Source organism: Phasianus colchicus, chromosome 2 (genome assembly GCF_987193195.1).
Source record: "Phasianus colchicus chromosome 2, bPhaCol1.hap1.1, whole genome shotgun sequence".
Classification (NCBI taxonomy): Eukaryota; Metazoa; Chordata; class Aves; order Galliformes; family Phasianidae; genus Phasianus; species Phasianus colchicus.
Window position 1 is genome coordinate 45,015,391 of NC_143437.1, and position 24,245 is coordinate 45,039,635.

General features: G+C 39.7%; 1 protein-coding gene across 4 annotated transcripts in view; it reads left to right on the forward strand.

The window, feature by feature from the left end:
• Window positions 1-24,245, forward strand: part of AGPAT4 (1-acylglycerol-3-phosphate O-acyltransferase 4) — a 70,244-nt gene that overhangs the window by 25,237 nt on the left and 20,762 nt on the right. For all 4 annotated transcript variants that reach the window (XM_031612668.2, XM_031612689.2, XM_031612683.2 and 1 more), the window contains 3 exons: window positions 12,943-13,112; window positions 20,659-20,820; window positions 22,325-22,478. In XM_031612668.2, coding sequence (XP_031468528.2) covers window positions 12,943-13,112; window positions 20,659-20,820; window positions 22,325-22,478 — 486 coding nt within the window. The remainder of the gene's footprint in view (window positions 1-12,942; window positions 13,113-20,658; window positions 20,821-22,324; window positions 22,479-24,245) is intronic.

The window sequence follows — 24,245 nt, forward strand, 5'->3', positions numbered from 1 at the left end:
GTGGGGGAAGAGTGTGTATCATCAGTCTTGAGGAAAAAGTATTTAATTAAGACTAATGCAAAATTCACATTTGAGCTTACAATTGCACTTGGTATTTATAGTTTACAAAACCAGATGTGGGCAGGATTGGATTTATTTTTTTTTCAATTTGATTTTTAACTTCACAACACATCTACTGCATCATCCTGTCTCCTAATCTATAATCTTAAACTTAAAGTTAGATTGGCAAATTACTGAGCGTGTTGGCAGAAGGAAGGGGGGTTGTTATCGTTTTGAACTGGTGGTTTGGTTTGTACATGTTCCAAACTATGCATTTATGAACTGTTCCTTTTAGCATATTACTCTTTGCCAGTCACTGACCATCTCTGCACAGAGCATGCCTTTGAGCAGCTGTCATTGTGCTCTGCTTACAGCAGCCTGTGTGTGCCCCGAGCTCTATGAAACACCTTCCCACCTGCTCTCCTGAAGACTCCTTCCTTGCAGCACATACAGTGTGCTGCCTTTGCTCTACTCCTTCCTGTGTATCTTCCTGTGTAAGAAGATGTATATCTTGCACAAAATTCATAAAAGTAGTCTTCATTTAAGAACTTCAAGATCTGTTTGTTTTATTTATGCACTGTGTCGAGGAGTGATTTGATGTGCTGCAAAACCTGGATTTTCAGTATTTTAGGATGAGTTCATTCTTGTGGAAACCTCCAAGCAGGTATCATCTAACAGGGCCAAGCTTCTAGAGGAGCCTTTGTATGCTATCTGACTCGGGTGTTGTATTCTGTCCCTGTGCTGTGTTTTCACAAGCTTCCTGGGTACACCCTTAGCAGTCAGAAAGAAATTATAAGGAATGATAATCACAGCAACTCAAGTCATGAGTGATTTCTGTCCTTTAAATGAACTTGCTGAGGTTGCTTCTTCCACTGCTGTCAGCCTATGCTGCAACTGGAAAAGGATCTGAACCGGTAAAAGTTGCAGTTTTCAAAAAGCAGGCCCATAATGAGAGAGGACTGGAGCACCCCTACATGCTTCCTCTCCTTGATTCTGTTGTGTACATTGAAGAAGCAGTGTAGGTAATGGCCTTATTTGCCTAAGCTTTCAAATAAGATCATTGAATTCAGATGATAAATAGTGTTTATTTGCACCGACTTCTGGTTTTCCAGCTTTGTAGAAGCTTCTGTAGTTTTTTGCAGACTTCAGAGAAGGTCTAAATGGCTTGTATGGAACCTTGGAGACCTCAGGCACAGTGCCAGCTGGCAACCTAATCTGCAGCCTGCCATTTGTGGATCTGATGCAGAAGCCAACTGCTACTACTATGTCTCTCATAGCTTCAAGTGGCTTAACACCTGTGAGAATCTTGAGGTATTTTATGTTGTTTCTTTGATCTTGTTTTGCTAGAAATAATTGTGATAAAGAAAATTGCAGCAGGGTGTATACATCCAATTTTATGATACTCCTCTGCTCCCAACATGTGCAGACCATGTTTGCATGATCTTAATTTTACTACTTCTGTAAAAAGTCAGAGCCTTCCTTTTAAAAGAATCAATAGCTCTTCCTCCTGTACCTACTTGAAATTGCATGTCTGGCTGCTACTTTTCATTTGCAAAGCATTTAGTAAGAAAATGCCTTGGTTGCAAGAAAAGAACAAGTCTGCTTTTTGTAACTGATGAAGCCTATCATTCTGGTAATGGAATAGAAGAGCATGAACCTTGAGCCTATTGATTATGTTGAACACATCAGCTAAACATGTTTGCAAGGAATACTATTCTGTGCAAATAATTCCAAGAATTATTTGCAGTAGTCATGCAAAAGCAAGAAGGTAGTGTGCTTAGAAATAGCACATCTGTGTTACAATTGTACTAGTTGGACTGCAGAGCAGAAAGCTAGCAATGCTTCTTTTGTAGGTACCCTTTCAGTTAGAGCAGATGACAAATTGGTGGAACCCTCACATCCTCTCCTGCTGGAGCAGACAAGCTGCCAGCTTTCTGAGCAGGCCTGAATGCATGTAGATTCTTCTAACTTTCTTCCCGCAATTAAGCTTGAAGAGATGTTAAAGAAAGCACAATCAAACTGTGAATGTTATCTGAGAGGCACAGGTGTTCCTTACCTATGGTGTTATATTACTGAGTTTTTGGGAGTATGTCTATCTTAACTGAATGTAGTATTTCTGATGTGTACTGCATTCTTTCTTTCTTTGTTTTAAGAAGTATTTCTTATGTATTTATCTATTTGGATAACTTCAAGTTGAGGAATTACACTCTACGCTCCATGCAAGTGTCACAGTTTTATGAGTGCTTGATGGTATATTTGATCTGTTCTGCTTTATTTTTAATTCATGAAAGCCATTTGTTTGACTTGTAGTTTGTGACCTTATTGTCCTTTCGAGGCACACTTGGTGAAAGTCACTGTTAGGAATTCAGAAACTAAAATAAGCATCAAGAGACATAGCTCTTTTCTCTCAACACCTCACGTGATGAGATGCTGCAAGATTACAAGCCGAGACAGGGAATTCAGGGAATACAAGTAAAAAATGAGTAATGGTTTTGTTCTGGACAATGTTCTCAAAGTGATAGAGGTTCAGTGGCTCTTTGCCATTAAATGAATGCTGAAGTAGCTGCAGTGGTACAATATGGGTACTAAGTCAACTTGTTTCCAGTCCTTAAATTTGGACAGATTTGTCTTTCATAGGAAGACTTAAGTACAAGTTATCTGCCTTAACTCCTAAAAATACATTGTTTGTAGCATATTACTTCTGGTAATAAGTGGCTATTTCTTCAGAAGCACACTCATTATCTGAAATCAAAAGTAAGTGGAAATATGAATGCAACGTTGGCTGCCACTACCGTGATTTTCTTGTTCTGCTGTTTTATGCAAACTTTCTGCACAATTCCTTCTGTTCTTACAGCTCTAGGAAATGTAGCTATTCCTAACTAGAGGGTTTACTCAATATCACTGCAGACTTTCTTAGGTTATTAATTACCTTTTGCTCAGTTTCCTAATTGAATTCTCTGTTTCTCCTAATTTGTGCTAAAGATTACTTTCTATTGCAACTGGTAGTCTCTTTTATCATCAATCATTTTTTCTCAGAGATTAATTCCCATCCCTTTTTTATCAGCAACTGGAAGTGAAGGTTAAACATGTTGAAGGCATGGATCTTGAGCAATGAGAGCAATAGGATTTTCTCTCTTGATGTGCTTTCTTGTTCTGAACTGCTTTCTTTCTGAAGTCTAAATTTTTATTTGATTTGAAACTTGGTCTGTGTAGAAATGAGGACTTTTGTTACAACAGATGCTAGGAGGAGAGATTTGTGAAAATAGCTTCCACTCCTATGTGCATTAAACACAAAAAATTCACTTGAATCACGTAACTTTTCTAATTGTTATAGGATTTAATTAGTACTTGCAAGCAATGCATATAGCAAGAAAAAAAAAGTCACAGGAATGTGTGAGCTGTTCTGGGTCCTCAGAACGGACACTGACAATAGCCTTCTAATTAAGGAAATGTTAATGATTCATTATGTCAAAGAATTCAACTGTGATTGAGTAAATAATAGGAAGATTAAGACATCCACTAACTAATTCATGTTCATTTTTTTGCATGCTCAGATTTTGAGATCTTCATCCTGGAAGGTGATTCTTGACTGAGAACTCTCTTAGGCTGACACCTCCCTTCTTAAGTGAGAAGGCTTTGCCTGGGAGATGCTGGCTTCCTCTTCATCTGTGGTGGTATAACTTTGCACTGATGGAAGACAGGAGGTATTGGTGTATAGTGCAGTCTGTTTGGAAAATATTGCGCTGCTTTTCTACTGATAAGAAATAGGAATATCTGTTAAAGGAACTAGAAGAAGCTTGAGAATATACAGATATCTGTGCTTCCAGTTATTTTACACAGCTGTTCTTGTAACAGTGGTATTTAGCTTAAATTGCTCTCTTTCCCCACTGCTAACCTGCCAAGATCCTTAAGTGATATTTGTGAGGGCAACCCAATCCTCTTCCTGCGTGTTTTTTGATAGCTTAAGTGAACCAAGCTGTTCTGGTATCCTGTCACCCTGGTAGCCCTGGTCTATATCTGCTTTGTTTCAAGTTTTATTTCCTGAGCATGAATGTCTGTTACTGATGTGCTGGCCCAGAGATGATCTCACTATTGCAACAAGCCATTCCTTTTCTCTCCAGGAAAGAACATCCTAATGACATCTTTTTTTCCTTCTTAGAGCTGCATAATAAGAGTGGACCAGAACGTAAGCTCATGTTCCCAGACCCTTCTGTCCTGCATCATTTCTGTTTTATTAGTTCTGCAAGACTTGTGCTATCAAAATTAATGCTGTTTCTATTACCTTGCCTCTCAAAGTTATCTGATTTGTAAAGTGTGTTCTGATTTTGTCACTGATAAAACTTATTGATTTGCATTGGATACCTTAGTATCCCATGTCAGAAATGTTTCATGGAGATCCTTCCTTAACCAGGTTGAATAGAAGACAACAACAGATAGTTGCACATTTTAGCATGGTTCTCCTTTACAGTAGCGTACTAATCTTCAGTTTCTCTTTGATTCAATGGCAGTTTCTTTTACCATACCATATGAATGGCTCAATATAGCCTGGATGTGTTAGATTTGGTGTCTCTCTTTTGTTCAAAGAATGAGAATCAGATAATGTCATATAAACCTGCTTCTGATAAGTTATGGCGAGTGCTCAAAGTAGGTCCTGGGGATTTGATGATCAGAGGGCTGGAGCACCTCTCCTATGAAGAAAAGTTGAGGAAACAGGGATTGTTTAGCTTAGAGAAGGCTCCAGGGGGACCTCATTGTGGCCTTACAATACTTGAAGGGAGTGCATAAACAGGAGGGGGAACAGCTGTTTATGAGGGTGGATAGTAACAGGACAAGGGGGAATGGTTTTAAACTGAGATGGGAGTTTTAGCTTAGATATTAGGAGGAAGTTCTTCACTCAGAGGGTGGTGAAGCACTGGCACAGGTTGCCCAAGGAGGTTGTGGATGCCCCATCCCTGAAGGCATTCAAGTCCAGGCTGGATGTGGCTCTGGGTGACCCTGTCCATGGCAGGGGGGTTGAAACTAGATGATCTTTATAGTTCTTTTCAACCCAGGCCATTCTATGACTCTACGATTTAACACAGTGAAATTCTGAAGTCTTGCCCCCTTATACAGGAGTTGTTAGCCTGTGCTACGGAGAAGCTAAGGAAATAATCTGAGGAAGAGAAGATGCTTTGACATCTTATTTTGTCTTTGCATTGTTAACAGTAGGTAGCAGTGTATCTGTTATTTTTTCTGTTATTTTTTTTTTGTCTGTGGTCTGATGGACTGAACACAACTGGGATTAAGCAAAATGGATAATGTAAATGATATAACTTTGCAGTCCAAAGTAATTTTTCTTGTTAGAACCAGTTGTCATGCCTGAGAAACTGGAAGGAATTTGTATGCAGAAATCCATCTTAAAGCTTAAAAGAGAATTGCAACCTTCAGGTTAACCTTCAGTCAGCTGTCCTCTATTTGAATTTAATTTCTCTATTCATCCACTAGCCTGAGTTTGAGGAGAAGGGTGATTGATGCCTGTGGATCTGGGAAGGAAGACAGAGGAAGAAGGGGCATCATCAAAGGAACAGTGACATTAGTTGGTGGTACACAGGAGTCATGGAGGTGACAAAAACTGTAACTTCATAATTTCCAGCTATCTTCTGTATGTTTTTGGCATATCATAGACTAGGCTTTGTTTGACGGAAAGCAGTGTTCCTCTTTAAAGCTCATCAGCTTTAATTCTGACTTAAGCTTCTAGGTATTTCTCTCCAATGTATTTGAAAGTCTGATGCGGAGTTCTTGCTTTCTGGGAAGCACTTGAGATGACTGCTCTCTGTTAGCTTTCGTAAAGGCAAGTTCTTGTGGAGTCTGTTCTGAACAGAAGACTGATATAAAGACAGCAAGAAGGTCTTTTGACTTCTTTCCAGATTCCAGTGAGCAGCAGCAGATCTGTGGGCCAAGGTCAATGTTTGGAGTTGGGCTTTCGACTCACACATCATTTTCATTTTTGTACCTCTCATCACCTTTGGCATAGTTATCAGTAAATCAAAAAGTTTAAATTAAAAAAAAAAAATTGCATGTGTGCTCAGGACAGATCTGTTTCTTTTTCTCAATGAACCACCTTGTACAAGACCAGACTTCTTCCCAATTAACTGCTTGGGGTTGCTTGTGAGCTAGGTTTGCTAGCCTTGGGCTTTGCTTTGGGCTGTCACCTCTCTCCTGGTGTTAACTAATTCCAGTGAAGAACTGAGCAGTGATGTAATTGTTTTAAATGTGATGGTCATGTTGTACAAGTCTTAACAGTGAAAATAGCTACTTTAAGCAAATATTTTCTAAGTGGGAACATGTAGCTTAAATTTAAGATATGCTTGCTTAAAGATTGTAAGACCTATAAAAAAGGAAAAAAAATTCTATGTGTTTATTCAAACAGGAAGTTGCTTTAAAGAAAATGTTGAAATAAGACTGGTGTTCATTTTGCACAGAAACTTGCAGTGAGTGGCTTGCTACCATTTCTGATTTACTAAGCAGTTCTCCTGCGGTGGTGTTCCCGTGTGCAATATTAGAAAGCCAGTGGTGTTTTGGACAATAGAAAACCATATCCACAAGAGATGCGACTGTCTGATTTCATGTCTATACAAAGCAGATGTTGGTGTCATGGAAACTTGTCAAGTTGCATGTTGTTTTTCACTGCTGGTTGGTACTAACTCCTTTGATCATCACATGCTTTGTTGACCTCAGTTACTTGTGGCAAAAAAAAAAAAGCACATGGTCTTTGCTGAAATATAAGACTGGTGAAGAAAACTCTGTATTAAAGGAACTTCCTGCAAGCAAATGCTGAAATAAATGAGTCTCTCTGCTTGAATATATGAAAGGACTGGACTGCATTTATCTTTTGCCTTGAAAGCACATCTAGTAATTTACTGTGGTGGGTGGGGAATTTAATCATCATTTCTGGATTCCTCTGTTGGTGATTTCTGGCCCAAAAAGCACAGCCATGCAAGTCTTTGAAATGTTATTCAAGGGAGTTGCTGACAGGATCTCCCACAGGGAGTGGAGCAGAAATCTCCAAGAGCAGACCTGCAGCCAATAGGGAGAGAGTTTTTTGTTGTTGCTTTAAATTTGTGTGCATGATTCTCTGCCATCACTTTCCCTTTTGCTAAAAACATGTCCAAAGGTAAAAATGATTACATCACCTGATAGGGTAATTGAGGGCAGACAAGGGGCTAAGGCAAGAGAAATGTGAGTTTTGGTTTCCTTTCTGCTTAAAATGTTCTTCTTAACCATTTTTGTACTGATTGAAAACCAGAACCTCTGTTTTGGAGCGGTCCAGATTTCTCCATTGTATATCATTGTTGCTCCCATACTCACCTGCAGAGTAGAGAATGAGAACCTGCTTGGAGCAGAATGGGCAAGGCAATGCCAGACAGAAAATGTGTGTATGCTTTTTATAATACATCATCTCCTAGATATTCAGTAATGTTCCAGTGCTGAGCTCCGGTTATTCTTGTACCTAATCAGTGCAAGCTTAGAGCGGAATGCTGGTCTTCAATTCTTTCTTTATAATTACTTGCTGCAGGGAGTGAAGTAGACAGCCAGAATAAATGAGTAGAGAGGCTAGATGATGTAGTGAAGCACTGGAGTAGCCTGTGCCAGGAGGTGTGAAATTGTCAATACCTGAGGTTTTTTGAAAACCTCCTAGGTATCTTTGCAGTTGAGATGGTAGGTATCATCCAGGGTTTCAAACGTCAAGTCCAGCTAAAGAAATTTACTAAGGAAAGTCATGCAAGGTTAGAAGAATAGTGTTAGCTGTTTTAATGACTCATTCTTTCAAAACTTTGACATGGAAAGTAACGTCTGGGTAAATTCTTTGTGTGTTTCCCTTGAATGTTTTTCAAGTAACCAGTTAGCATCCATGATGTTCTCTTGTCAGTTGTTTGTTCTTTAAGTTCAGGCAGTGAGGCAGATCAGATTGTGGTACTGATAGGGCAGGAAGCAGTCTAACCTCACAAAGGGTAGATGCCATTATCTGTAGCTGGGTGTAGTTGTTTTTCTTTTAGGGTAGAAAAACTAGACATTCTCAGGGAAACAAAGAATCAGTATTAGAGATTTGAAAGCATGTTTTCTCCCTACAGTCAGCCCCTCCTGAAGCTGGTTGTAGCTTACTGCAGGAATGTTCCCTTCCAAGCAGACTGAGAGATTTCATATTTTTTTCTTTTCTCCTATGCATGAATTTTGTGGAAGTGTCAGTGGAGGAGTTGGTTTGTAAGCTGAGAACTCCTGTGATATGGGTGAATGTGAGTTGACCAGTCTAGTTGTGAAATTCAGCCTCTAAAATCTCTTCAAAAGGGGATAGGAAAAAGACTTGCTCTAGAAATTTTGGACCAGCCCTGTTTGGGAGCAAGAATTGTATTTTATTTTTATTTTTAAGTTTTTTTCCTATGAAAACTGATGTTTGGTTACATAGCTTGGCTGGTATACAAAGAAAAGAAGGCTTTCACTGTCTGTCTGCTCTGTGGAGTTGGCAGGAGTGCATATATGAGTGACCTTGTGCTGTTGAGCTACCGCAGGGAGTTTCTGGGTAATAAATTTCTGTGGCAGATTCTGAGTGTACACTGGTGGTGTAATGCAAGGGTACTGTAAACTGACATTACCAGTCATTGCTGAGAGCCATGAAGAGAAGGGATGTGGGGAGAAGGAGAAAGAAAGAGTGGAAAGATTAAAGAAAAATAAGTGTTAAGAACTGAAAGGCTGTAAGATGTTATTTACAAAAGCATTCAGTTTCTCTTTTGTGTCCCTGGAGCAACTGCAGGAATGCACCAGTGAGAAATAGGCATGTGAAGTGAGGAATAGGGATGTACTTCTGCAGTACTTAATTCAAACACAGATCCTGGTCGCGTGAACCTGCAGAATCAAAAGTATGTACAGAATTACTTTTGTCTGTGCTTCTTCAAAATGTACTTGAGACTGAAAATATAAAGAGCTCTATGCATGTGGCATACCCGTGTAGTGAGATGTAGTGAGATACATTATTCATTTTGTTTGAATTGTTGGGAAAAACTAAAAAAATAAACACTTGAAAGGGAATGACTTTGAGGATATATTTTTTCCCCCTCAGGCTTTTTCTTCCAGAGGGGCCTCATAGCCATTATCTCTATATTTATTTATTTATTTATTTATTTAAGGCAATAGACTTAATGGCAGTAAAGATGAAAGAAGACAAAATCCTGTCTGGCAGTCATTTGTTCTCTCATAGCTAATGTTGCTAGCAAAGCGACAGACAAAAAAGAAGCTGTTGCTAACTTCTCAGTGTTCTGCTCTAAAATGTGATTGTAAATTCTGTAAATGTTCGCCAATGTTTTTTAAATTACTCAGTTTCTCTATGTTTGGGGGAGTTTTGGGCAACTGGTGAAGGGTTTCTCTCGCTATGAAGCATCCTAGGTCCAAGAGATGCTCTCCTTTCAGAGTCAGGCTCTTACACAACTCCAGGGTGGTTCCACTGTGTCCACCCCTTCTGGTCACAGGGAGGGCACAGGTGCAAACATGTGCCTGTGCTCCCTAGGCCAGCCATACCTCTCACCAAGTGCTGAGTTACCAGTTCAAACCATGACCAAATAGTTCCATTATACCTGCTCTGATCAGAAATAAACAGGGGGCTGGTGAGTCAGTCACCTGTCTGTACCTTGAATGTATTTATATTGTGTTGAGATAATGTTATTTGAATAGATATTGTCTGTTAGCCTGTTTTAACACTGATAGATAAAATTCATTCATGTCATAGTGCCTGTTCTTCAGTATACAGCAAAATGTCATCTAAAAGCTTCAGGCAATTAATTGCGCTAATGATGACTGAACATGTAGAAAACTTGTTCCTGACTGTTCTCTGTTTTCATTCACTAGTTGAGGCCAGTGGGGGATCTAAACAGAAAGAATTTCAGAAGTTGTTCAAAGACTGGCCTGCTTTTGATCTTCTCTGAGGTGAATAAGGATGTGTGGTGCCCTGGGATTTACCTGAAGTCAGGAGAGCATCTCAGATGTCTCATCCTTCCAGCAGAGACATATGCCCTGAGAAAAGGGTGCTTTTCTCTGAGCAAAGAGCAGTGCCTCACATGAGACCTTTGCTTTGATGGAGAAGTATTGTGATAGCTTTGACAGGATCTTCCCACAACATGGGTTCTTCAAGGACAGCCACTGCTTTTTTATTTCCCTCTCCATTGAGATGAAGCTTCTTGCCCCAAACCGGAGAAATTTGCATAAATAAAGGTTAAATTCACAAATCCAGTAGTCAGGCTTGTAGTTACAAGCAAAACAAATATGAAGCTTAATTATTGCCCGTGCTTGATGATAGCATAAGCAAATAGGAAGGTAAAACCTGTGTGATAGTCACTAGGAGGTTGCTGAGGAACGACTCTCCAGCTTTTAAGTATAGCTTTGTTTTAAACTGCTCTCACTGTCCTATCTCTCCTAGTATTTGTTTCTTAAAGTTTTGGGAATAAATCTGAATGCTAATCCTGAGCAGTTTTGAGGCATTTAACACTGATTTTCTTGCTGCAGGCTTTTTCCACACACCCCTATCCACTCCCTTTGCTTAACTATTTTATCAGGGAAAGACATACAGATGTATTTCATATTAATAATTCCCCTTGGCTCTGCACACTTTGCCAGCCAACCCCTTATCTTTGCCCTGGGGATGGCAGTTCTGCATTCTGTCTGAGCTATTGGCTTTGCTATGAGTGATTGATACACTTGTGCCAAACGTAGAGTGCATCTGCTGTAGCGGAACATACAACTGTTACTTCTGACAAGTTAAAAGGATGATGCATAAGGTGTACGTGCAGCAGACCCCATTGCAGATGTCCAAGCTACTTTCTAGTCTATAATTGTACCGTCTTCAGAAGTTCTTCTGTTTGTGGTTTCTAATAATTGATTCACAATTGCTTCTTTTTCACCTGCTTGCCACTTAATTCATGATTTTAGATGCCGCTTCTTTTTGTTTATTTGTTTGACAAACACCGTAGTGAGCAGCAGTGTAATTCTCAACAGAAAATCAAGAGTTTCACCATATGATATGTAATTCGATCTCCGTTTAATTATGGGACATTGACAGTGTAGTATAGAATTAGGAGAAGGTTCATGTGAGAAGTTCTGCCGGACAGCCTCAGCTGGCAGAATCACGTCTGTAGAGAAGATGTGAATAGAATTAAAGAAATACAGTAAAACAGAAAATTTTAAATTGAGCCTCTCAACATGCAACTTTTGAACGTTGCTCCAGTTCTCTGACTTGTTCCTTGAAGCCTGTTTCTGGGGCTTGGGAGAGAACTTCTCTAAATGCTGAAGGGTCATTTTCAAAGCATCTTGGATACTGTGACTGAAAAGTGGTGACATTTGGACACCAGTCTCACTTTAGGCCAAATCAAAATTGTGTTACACAGAATACGTACAAAGCAGAAGGATGAAGCAGTCTGGAGGGGTACTCATGTTACACTTACATGGACAAAGTTAAATGACTTTTGAAAGTTAAGTGGAAGTGAGAAGATTGACCCCATGCCCCACTGCCTGCTGGAGGCTGGTGTTCTGGGTTCTGCTGGCTGGCTCTGGGCAGCCCAGCCCATCAAAGGCTTTATGCTGGGACAGACATCTATATGGCAGAGGAGACTGGGGGGCAAAGTGAGCTAGCTTCAGTGTGAGCATTAACCTGTATCTGTTTCTAGACTCTAGGTGGCTTTAGGAAGGCTCTGATGTGTCTGGACTGCTTCTTTTGTCAGAGTTTGTTAATGCCAGTTTCATGTAAGCTCTTGGCGTTTTAAAGAAACTTGAAAAGTATTAGAGTGGAGGAGGGAAAACAAAATAGTAACACCATCAGCTGAATAAAATAAGGCAGTGACAGAACAAAATCTTATAACCAGGAAATCGCACTGAACTAGGTGCTTACGGGTACATTCATGGATGCATGTCCATATTGTCTATTCCAGCTGTCTAATTAGAATGCAACCTTTCAATTTACAGTGGTGACATTTGAATCCAGGCCCTAGATCGGGTCACCTTGAACAATAGAGGTTTTCAGGATGGAGGATTTAGTCCTGACACAGTGTAGCAAAAGCTGGTATCAATGTTTTCTCCCAGTTGTCTGGAATGGGCACATTGCCTTGGGACGAACTTTCCCAGGCAGCAGCTCTTCTGTTGGGTAGATGTTTAAGTCTGCTGTGTTTGCAGGACACTTCAGACAACAGTCCCATTTAGAATGGATGAGTTTTTCTGGGTGTGTTTGAGGAGCAGTGCCTTCTCTGGATATGCCTTGAAGGGGAGAATGCTGTGGGTTTGCCACCTCTGGCTCTTTGCTTGGGACTGTCATTGGGCTAACAGCACGAACAGTCAGACTGAATACAAAATGCAGTCACTGGCTGTACTCTCACCTATGCTACAAGTAAGACTTTCTGAAAGCACTGCAGTTTCAGCCTACCTTGCCTGAAGCCAATTGATTCTGACATGGATTGGGGTCCTGTTTGCTGTCAGTACTCCACAGAAGTTTTGTGTGCAGAACTCCTAGGAGTACAGGAACCTGTGTACATGGGAAATAGGCCTGTTTATTCCTTCTGCAAGCTTGTTTTGATCTTCATGTGATTTTTTTGTAGTACTGTAAACCATAAATGCTAATTTTACATGTATTTTGATAATACAATGTTTAATAATAAATTTGTAATTTTCAAATGAAACTCCTTTTCTCAGTGTCACTGTGGAAAATTCCTTCTCCTGCCATGCTACCTCCTTATTTCCCTTTTCTCTCCTGCTGCCTGCTGTGCCCTTTTTTTTTTTTTTTTTTTTTTTACACCATGTGTTGTTGAGGCAATTGGTGTTTTTCAATACATTACTGATTTGAGACTTTGCATATAGTCTGTACCTTCATTTATTTTTTGCTCTTTATTTTAGAGATGGTAATGCTACTGGAATGGTGGTCAGGCACTGATTGCACCCTCTACACTGATCCAGAGAGTTACCACAAGTATGGGAAGGAGAATGCCATTGTAATTCTAAATCACAACTTTGAAATTGACTTTCTCTGTGGCTGGAATTTCTGTGAAAGATTTGGAGTCCTGGGGGTAAGTTTTGATTAGCATTTTAAATAAGCTTCATCTTCTTGGATGTGGGGAAAAAAACACACAAGTAAAATGTTTGGTTTATTTGTAATTGTTGTGGCTTAACTCCAGCAGGCAATGCACTACCACACAGCTGCTCACTCACACCCCTCACAGGTGAGAATCAGAAAGATAAAATTGCAAGAACTTGTAGGTGGAGGTGAGTACAGATTACTAGGTAAAGCAGAAGATGTATACACAAGTAAAGCAAAAGAAGGGATTTATTCTCTACTTTCCGTCAGCAGGTGGATGTTCAGCTGCTTCTATGAAAATAGGTCTTATTACATGTAATAGTTTCTTGGGAAGACAACCGCCATTCCCCTGAATCACTACATGCTCCCACTCTCCTTTTTATTTCATCCAGCTTATATTGCTGAATGCAGTACCTTCTGATCAGTTTTGGTCAGTCCTAATTGTCCACTCCGAGCTTCTTTTGCATACCTAGGCTCCTCACTGGCAGGGCAGCATGAGGAGCTGGAAAGCCCTTGACACAGTGGAAGCACTGCTCTGCAAGAATTGAAACATCCTAAATCCAAAGCACAGCACCATACCAGTTACAATGAAGAAAACTAATTTTATCCCAGCCCAAACTGGGACAAGAAGGTAATATATCTGTTCAAATGTCATCCAGCTCTTGTGCACACTAAGCAAGATGAACTTAAATCAGTGCAGTAGAAGTACATGGAAACCAAGATTTCTTGGATGTTCATAGAAATTTTTATAAATATTGCAGTTAAAACTGATGAAGATTTTTAACCTGTGGAGGTTTTACTTCTGTTTCCTTCTGTGCACTTGCTAGGTACCTATTGGTTGATGGTGCTGCAGAAAGGTGAGCTGCTCTGTGATTCTTTCCCAGTGAACTGTAGAATTTGTTTCCCTTTAGAATCATCTTGCAAATCCAGCAAACACGCAGCTAGACTCATGCACACTCTTTTGTCTCTAGAATGAAAGAGCAGCCGTCTGATGTGAAAGCAGTAACCAAGTGATAACTAATAAAGAGTGGATGAATTAATTATCAACAGCAGAATATACTGTTATGTAAAGCTAGGAGTACATGTGCCTTTGTTTTTAGTTTTTCTTGTTTCACCTGTTGGGTCATGGAGATGATTCTAGCACCTCTCTTTAGCTACCTGAACTTAATTCTGTGATGGCAATGGTAATCTGGATTTAGAAAATTGTTTCACTCTACTAAGAAAGCAGACTAATGCCTCGTTTTTGCAGTCTTCTATAGCATCTTCTTTCAACTTTGCTATTGGCTGTTATCAAAAGTCCTGAACTTGGTTTGTTTGAATGTGACTTCTTCGGGCTGTTCCTCTCTGAGCTTTTCCTTTGAATGCTTTGCTTTTTCTGTATGTGCATTCACCACTTTGGCCCCTTTCAAATTATAATCACAAAGTCTGCTTTAAAGTAAACAAACCAAAAACAAACCAAAACCACCATAGAACACATATTTTAAGGTCTTTCTTATCACTGAGGTGGCTGTTGACTTCAGGTTACTGTGGAACAATTCTACTATCACGTCTGGGACCAAGCTCATAGCCTGAGAATATATCATCAAAGATAGTAGTAACTAGGAAATCTGTTCATGGCAGACGTGTATACTAAAAGCATTCTCCCTCATTATTCAGTGGTGTTTGTTATACAGTGGTGCTTTAGACTTAAAAAATTAAACAGACTATCCCAGTGACTGCAGTTCTGTAGATAAAGCTATTGTAGATGGTCAGGACCTTCTTCACAAAGTGCCATTGTAGGAAATTAAAGGATTGTTTCTGTACAAACCAGTAAGGGCCTACAAGGTCAAAGTTCTTTTGTTTTATGTTGGTGCTGTCTGGTTGGATTGAATTTCATTAATTTTAATGATGTTTTTTAATAATTTTCCCAAGATAATCAGGATTATGTTTTAATTCTGTATATTGCTGCCTACACATAGGAAAACTACCGCATAAACTATTGCACAATTACTGTGCTGCATTAACTGAAAATAGTTCTTCCTGTCTTTAAATGCTGAGTTATTATTCAATTTGTATCTTTCCTAATCTTAGAATTCTTTTAGGAACTGATATATCTTTTTTTATAATTATTTTTAAACTATTTCAGTCTTGATTAATGTACTGTGGTTTTACCAGAAAATGTTCTAGGAGGAAATTATTCCCATGTGCTCTTACTTGCATTGATGTCTTGACACAGGAAAGCACTATATTTCCCTGTAGGGGTAACCAGTCAAGATTCATCATAAGCTAGTTTCACACCAAACAGATGCTAAAAACCAGCACCTCCCCACCCAATTTTCATCCTAAGTTAGTTTCCTAACTGGATTTACAGTGTTGGCTTCCTGGTATTTGGTGTTTGGTGCAGCACAGGAGTGGGTGGATGCCTAGGGGGGCATATCTAGGTGTGACTTCACCAGCTGCCTTACACCAGCTTGCAGGGTACAAAACTGCAGGATTTGTTGTGGCAGCACAATTAAGGATATAAGAGCCATTGTGCTGAGGGCTAGTCTTGCCCTGTCTTCTAACAGAAGCAAGAAGCACATGTGTGGGAAACAGTTGCAAGAGCAAGTGAGCATGCAGAGAAATTTCTAAGGGTTGTCCTAGCCTTTAGCAATGTGTGGCTCAGGGACTTTGTGAGTCAATAGGGCTTTCTATTTAACATGGTTTAGCTTTATACTCTGCAAAGTGTCTGTGCAGACTCTTTTAGGCATTTACCAGCATCTCACTAAGCAAGTGTTGTGTCCCCTGCTGCTGAAAGTTTGTGCATTGCACCTCCAATATCAGTTTCGGTACTTGTCTGCCTGGTACATCATAAGGAGAGATGGCTGGGAAGGATGAAGAGGAAGAAGATGGAGATGCATCATGGCCAAAGGAGTGGAACTGATTGTATTTAACTGCAGCAGGCAGAGAGAATGGTGGTATTGTAGTGCACTGCTGTATGTTACATCTGTGGTACACAGTGACCGTGCTGTTAACAATATTGCAAGTGTGTGTTCAAATTCTGTTTTACACCCTGAACTTGTGTTAAATGAAAACAATAAATTCTCATTGTTTTTTGGGTTTTTTTTTTGGAGGGGGGGGGGGGGGTTCCTTTGTGGTAGTGGTGGTTTTGCTCATATTAAAAGAAAATTAAACTCCTTAAAACTTTCTAGTCTTTCCTGACACCAGAAAAAAACATATATTTACCTTTTCTTGTATTTATTTACTTAAATGCAATATGACAGTTTTCCCAGCTGGTATTTTTTGCAACAGACATTCAATCTGTTCATTGTTCTTCTCCTTTCATCACTCTTCTTCATACTGGCTTTCTTTTCTATCTTTATGGCTAAATTGATACAGTCCCGTCAGGTTTTATAATATTGTTACTGTGGTTTTGATTCTTTTTTTTTTTTTTTTCTTTTCACTTTTTCTGGGAGATGAGGAGAGGGGAAGTTTTTGGTGGAGGGAACTTAGTCTCTTGTATGCTGGTGTTAGGTTTGTGATACTGTGTCGTCTTGTCATTATTTGATCCTTACGCCTAGATGGCACGAGGTTCTCTACTTTCATGAAAATTTTTGTCTACAGAAGAAAACCTGACAAAGAGACCCAAAAGAGTTGCTAAGAACACATGTACATATGTATGTTTGGGATGGGATGGAACAGGGTAAAAAAAGAAACAAAAAAACATTTATTTTACTTTTTAATTACTTTCTTTAATATGATACTCTTGAAGCACCCATTCAAAGTGCTAAGAGGTACTGGCTTGACAGTGCTGAGTGAGAGCCAGAGACCTATTCATTTAGAGTGGTGAAGGCAAAAACCACATCAAGAAGCAACTCTGTGCTTGCTTTTTCTCTTGCAAGTTATTTTAAGCCACAGATTATCTTGCTGCTTGCAGTTAGGCTCTGTGCAGCTGAAGCTACCAGCGTGTGTTAGCAGCACCAAACTGTAGAAGACTTTTAATGGTTGCTAGAAATTAGGAGAATGACGCAAACTTCATAAAGCCTAGATGTAATTAAGACAAAGTCATGTTCTGTGTAAGATGTTATTCAGGACTTGCACTGAAAACATACTGGTATACTCTCTGCCAGGGTACACTGGGCTCTTCTGATTCATTGCTTGATATAAACAAGCAGTGACAAATTACCTTTTTAGTCATTTTAGTAACTCTTTTCCTGAGATGATATTTATACCAGCAAAAATTACCTTTAGTTTAGAGCTAAATCTACTCATTCGTTTTCCCCTGAATGCAGGTATTGCTCAGCCTTTGTCATTATTTTTAACCCTAGTTATCTGTTCCATATGCAAGGAAAACCAAATTTTAAATAAAAGTTATTTATATTGAAGCTTGCTGTTGGAGAAACTGAGCGTGACTGATAGGTATTTTTCCCTAGGTTGCTGTATGGGAATGATAGATGTGTGAATAGTGATTACTTTTTAACATTCGTTTGTTTGTACATTTTAATATATTAATAGAAGTCATATGATTGTTCATGCAGTTAGACAAAAACACATTATTGTTTGCATTTAATACAGCATCTTAGCATATACTTGGGCATACATCCACTAGAATATTGCTGTTAACTTTCTTACATGGAAGAAGTGTGGGTCTTCCCCTCCCCCTAAAGAAATACATCTTCCCGTCTTTCTGACCTAATACTGTAATTTGAAAGAGTGCTGTATTTCAAAAATAGAGCAAACAATTATCAAAAGTATGTCAGCAGTGAGGGCAGCCATAGAGAAAATAATTTACGACATAAATTGCCTGCTGCTACTGGCTTGCAGCTACAATAAATTTGTTTTGAAATGGTAGAACAGATTTTGTTAGACATCCTCAGCTTGCAAGTAGATTTCGGGCTGCTTGTTGCACTCTGTGATTAAAAGGTGCTGAATAACTGAGGCTGGAGACTGATCAGCAAAGTTGTATGAACGTATTTAAAATGACCTTTTAAAATTAAATTTTGTATGTGGCACTGGCACACGAGGAGAATTTCATGGCTATTTTTATCCAAAGTAACATGGTGAAAAGAAATTAACCTGTGTTAAAATGCTATGACCATAGATAAGCTGTCCCTGTCCAGCGGTGATTTCATAAGATGTCGGAATTACACCGCTTCAAGCAGTGGAAATGTTTAAATTCCTTCAGGAAAGCCATGTACTTTTCATAAAGAAGTGACGATTTACTCTATTTATTCTGTTTAGTGAGCTGAATTTAAGGGTTGGAGGTGACTTTCATGTATTTTCCAAAGCTCTTTGGTAAAGGGAAAATTGGTAGCAGAAGTGAACCACATCTGCGTTCTTCCTGTTGTATTTACTTGGGAGCTGTGCACACATAGACAGCTGAAACAGAGCAGATTGTAGCTGTTGTTATTGTAAGAGAGATGAGAGCTCCTGAGGGCCAGGCCTAATACGTTCCTCCCACAGAAGAGCACTCCTACCAGGGTCGTGACTGCAGAGCTTCCTTTTGCCAAATACTTCTGTGCCATCAGTCTAACTTCTACTTCTGGGGTAGGTGAAACACACAAAGCAGCATTAGGTGATGTAGTTCCTTTTTATGTGCATTTAAGGAGGTGTGCATTCACATTCGTCTGAAGTGCACTTCTAGATTTCAAAAATGTTTTGGCACAGAAAATGCAGAGGAGTGTGACCTGTGGAAGAATTCAAACATCTGCTCTGCTATTGTGGTCATGCTGCACCCTGTGACACCGCAGCTCACATCAGGCCTGTCTCTCTTTCACTTTGTTTTGGGGGGTGAATGAGGTGTGACTGCTGTTGTTTGCCTGACGAATTGGTGGATTCTACTAGGATTCCAGTTGGGCTGCTGGCTAATAGCCGACCTGGTTGTGACTGAGGTGTGGGTAGCAGTTCCCTGAGGTTTTGTCCCGCTTCCCTCATCTGGGAACACTTGGCATCTTTTGGGTTTTTAATGGGGCAAAGCTTTGGCTCAGGTATCTTCCTCAGTCTTGCACAGGAGAGGGGAATGAAAGAGCTTCTGTAGTGATGTGTGTGTTTTCATTGGGCATTCTACATGATGGCCTATAACAAAAAATGCTTCATGGAGATTTTTAAAAGTGTATACTGAAACTGTTTAGCTTTATTCTGGAAATAAGAGGATGACTCATATTAGAAGTAACTGAGAAAAGAAAAAGCAGTACTGTGTCAAAAAAAAAGTTTGAGAACTAAGGAAGGTGGTGGGAGGAGAGCCTTTCCCCATGGCTGGTCTGGGGAGCTGGAAGAGAAGGCTGGGCTCAGTGCTGCTGTGCAGCGTGGATTAATGTCCAGGAAAAACTGAAATTGCAGAAAGTCTGCCTCAGCTTCAGCTACTGAGTCTTCCAGCTGCTCCTTGTGGGAGAGCAGGCCTTGGGGGTTTGGTCTGGGCCCATCACTCAATCTCCAAATGACAAAGAGAGAGAATGTTGTTATAAAGTATTAGATTATTTGACAGTATAAGTTCTTGCGTTCTTAGGAATTCTCATGTCTTTTTTTCCACTTCTTCTGTGTAGCAGTCACTTGGAAGCTATTTATGTACATTTGCCTTCCACTCCTGTGAGCTTTTAGATAGCTTAATTATTTAAGGTATTTTCCTTCCTCAAGGAAAGAGAGCAGATGAGAGAAATGAGCTGAGATAAAGAATTAGGTCAAATCTCTTCTCCTAGTAACCAAATGAACAACAGCAACTAAGAAAGAAAATAAAAGCAAATAATAGTTGCTCATAATTCTACCAGTAAATAATGTCTTCTAGTCAGATGCCATGTCCTGGAACTCATCTGCAGAGCACAAGCATGGTGCTGCTTATAATAATATCACAGATAGAAACTGGATTGTGTAATTGCTCCTGCTATCCTCTAGGAAAATGCAGCTATCTCAGGAATTGCTAGAATAGTTTTTGTGTACACATGCACACACAGTGGCTACTTTTTTATTCACTGAATGGGAAAGAAAGACAGCTCACCAATGCAGTATGACTAGAAAAGTAGAAAATGAGCAATTGGAGTCAAATCTGCCTAAAGGAGAGTTGTTCTAAGATAATCACAGGACTGAGTTCTAAGATTTGAGATTTGAAATGAGTCTAACCCTTGATAAGCAATAGACTTGTTATGCAGTGTATGGTTAAATCACTTCAGTGTCAAACCTGTGAGGCAGGAATGGTGCTTATTTTATTCCAGAAGAATGCTCTGAAGAGAAATTCGCTAGTATAAGTATTTCTGCCTTTCCATAAACAAATCTGAACACGCAGGAAGTATTTGTATTGCTGCTGTTATTTCTAGTGTTTAAGATTTCCTACATTGGGAAAGTATTTGCAGTACAGATGTATGCCTCAATATGCTATTGTACAGTGCAGGCTTTATAAGTGTTTAGCAGATCTGGCTGTTGTGTCATACAAGGAAAACTCTTCTTTGTTTTGCTCTCGTACTGGTTTTGAAGCTGGAACAGATCCATATATGAGTCAGTATTAATATCTAGCTATGCATGTGCCATGTCCAAACAGAACTCAGTAACTGGTGTGATTCTGTCTTACTTCCTTTCACGCTATCTTGCAGAGTTCCAAAGTGCTGGCAAAGAAGGAGCTCTCCTACATGCCTATCATTGGCTGGATGTGGTATTTCCTGGAGATAGTCTTCTGCAAGCGTAAGTGGGAGGAAGATCGGAAAACAGTTATGCAGAAGTTGCTGAATCTCCGGGACTACCCTGAAAACTTTTGGGTGAGTGATGACTAATGAGAGGAGTGGGAGGTGCTGCAATGCCTGGAAGAATGAAAGTGTAGGTAGTGTCTGTTGGTAACCACGTTGCTTCTGAGAACTTTAATTTGTGAACTTCCTAGCAGTATCCTGACAATACTATGAGAGAGCTGAATTCTATTTTGAATTTCTGGTACAATAGTCTAGCCTGTCTGTTTTCTACCTCTATGGAGCCCTAGAGATATTCTTTGAAAAATGTCCCCGCTGTGTTCAATAATAAACTTTTACAGTATCACAGAATTGTAGGGCTTAGAAGGGACCTCTAGAGATCATTGAATCCAACCCCTCTTCTAAGGCAGATTCCAGTTCTCTAAATATAGGAGCTGGAGGAGGGGTGTCTGTGCTCTGTCACTTGCAAAAGGTGTTGAATGCATTTTTGCAGAAGTAGGCAGTTCAGTGCTAATTGGTAAACTCAAATTACCACCATCCTTTATATGCTGCTATGAAGGGATTTCTGAGAGAAGGCTATGCCTGCAATAGAAAATATTTAGTTGCTCTTGTACAGCTGGATTTATTCTGGTGTGGAATGATATAATGTCAAAAAGCATAGTGGTAGCACCTTGTAGGTAGAAAGGCAGAGCATGCTAGATGTGTTAGAAGAATTTTCTCAGCAGTTTCTGTATGTTTCATCTGACTATTTAACATGATGCATGTTATAAGTGAATAAAAGTGCTCCTAGATAGGCTGGATCTGAACCTGGAAACTTGGACAGGTTTCTTCAGTTTCTTTGTCTAGTGGGCTAAATTTTTGCTGTGGGTTATTGAAACTTCGCTGACGCAATATGCACTGCTCTCTGATGCATTAATTTGGATTCAGGCTTGGCAGAAAGCACATGAGCATGTACTAAATCTCTGAAGACCCTATGGTCTCCCTTTCCTGACACTGACAAAAGTGTGTTTCGTGTCTGAGCAGTGAAACTGTGTGGTTCATAAAGGACTGAGACTTACAGTTCTCCTGCATCTACTGCTCTACCTATATTATGTGCCCCGTCCTTGCCATCAAAGCTAGTATCTGCTGTTGCTTGTGTTCCATGTGCTCTAGTGAAAGCAAATGGGCTAATGAGGCATTTCCTAGAATTGCGCTTGGTTCAGACACTTTATGAGTTTTAGATACTGGAGCATGTCTGCATCGCTAGGAGACTTGCAACAGAAAATGTGTTTTGACTGTTTTCTAACATCTCTTTAGAGAAGGAGTGACCCATGAGGGAAATCAAGTCATTTAGTCATGAGTAGCAAAGCAGATGTTAAAGACCACAGGATGGCAAGTTAAATGGGTGGGGGCGATTGAGAGAGTTTTTCTTTTTTTTTTAATAGTTCCAGGGCAATTACCTTGTAGTGTATCTGTCTACTTGTGTCCCTGCTAGCAGTGTTTGTTTGGGCCATATTGGTGGGAATCAGTGAGGGCTCTGGTCAAGCATATGTAGAAAACCTGAGCTATTTTCTGACTGCTGTTCTTTCTTGCTTTTTAGTTCCTGATTCATTGTGAAGGCACAAGATTCACAGAACAGAAGCACCAGGCTAGCATGCAGGTGGCTGAAGCCAAAGGCTTGCCCAAGCTCAAATATCACCTACTGCCACGAACAAAAGGATTTGCTGTCACCGTACAGTGTTTGAGAAATGTAGGTAAGGAAAGTCACAAGGAACATGCTTAAATGGTTATTTCATGTAATTGCTCTTGCTTTGCTGTGCTCTTCTTTTCCCCATAGTGCATGTTCTATCAGAAGAATGCTGGAATCTTTTCTGAGCTTGCTTCTACTAGTCTGTGAAAACTAAATCAGGTTAGACTAGCAAAAGCTGTGGGCAGCTTCATTAGTTTTTTATTTTTGCTTTGTGTTCTGTCATTGTACTGAGGAATCCCCAGTTCTGGATTTTCTATATATTCCCAAAGGAGAATGATTCTTAGTTTTTGCCATACTATTAGGAATTCCTATTCCAAATGAAGCCAGTAAGTCACTTCAGAGAATCTAAGAAGGCATCCTAAATGTTTTCTTATGGCAAACATAAGTATCATTTTTTATCAAAAGAATGTTACACTTTAAAACGTCTGCCTGAATATACTCTGGAGAGTTTTGGTAACCTTTGTGGAGCAGAGATGTGAGAAGTCAACCTTTTCTGAAGATATGTGTAGCAGAAGTTGAGAAACAAATTACAGAATATGAATAAATACTTCATTGTTAATGTTGTTCAGTACACCCTACCCTGCTTCTGGTACCTGAACTGAATTTACCAACTTAGAGTGCCATCAGTAAGAATGCGGCACAAATGCCTTTAAAGTGATCTTGTTTGACTAATAAAATCCAGCTAAGTCTTCTGCTGTGTACTTCAAGGACAAGGGAAAAATAGTGCTAACTTGCACCCATTGCTAAACTGGGCTTTGGTGGATTTATGTGCTGTTAGAAGGCTGATATGTAAGGAAGACAAAGTAGTTAGTGGTTTAGAAGAAAATGTTCTGGCATGACTGAAGTTAATGTCAAAGCTTCTTTTGTCTTTGAAGATGTGTTTTTATCTGGCATATCTGGGATAGCTGATGTAATAAAAAAAAAAAAAAGAAAACTTTGCAGTCAGCTGTCTTGCTGTTTGTCATGTCTCTTCTTCATATCCTCTCTCAAGTAAGGTAGATGATATCACTGTTGTAGCTTGTCAGGCATCAGTGATTTCCCACCCCCAAAATGGATGGCATTGCTTGGATCTTTTCTGATACATGAAGTAGATGGAGGTTATGTGCAACTTCCTGAAGGGCACAGCTTAACTTTCCCGTTCGAATAAGACTGTTTTGCTGGGGAGGAGGGGAAAAAGACTTGAGGCACTGAAGAAGATCTGAGTCAGAACTCTCTGACCTCCACTATCTTGAGGTGGGGAGTCAAGGACAGGTGATTTTAGTGGTGATTTTTTTTCTTGTTGCTATTCAGTATGAAGAAAACAAAACATAGTGTGGCTATGGACAAGCAGCTGATTTATGGGAAAATATTCCAAAAAGAAATAATTTCAGGGAACTCGAGTGCCATTTATAGGAAATTTGAGGTATTCATGAAAGAATCCTAAATATTCAATATAATTTCAGGACAACAAAGACTTAGATTCCCTAGAATACTTACTTGGGGAACAGTATGTTACTACCTCAATCCTTGCTGGATTTATCAGGGTAAGGCTGAGGAGGTAAGATTACCTTTGTGAGGGTTCATAGATAGTTGAAACTATGTAACTTAAACCCAGCCAACAAACAGAGGGAAAAGCCTGATGATCCCTGATAAGTGTTGCAGTTTTTGTGGGTATGTTGCCTTACTTGCACTGTCACTTTTTGGAGTAAGAGAGAGGTAATTAGATCTGGATTACTACTTGTTTCTCTCTTACAGAGACAAGGGGTACATTTGACCGTCATTTTAAAGGCCA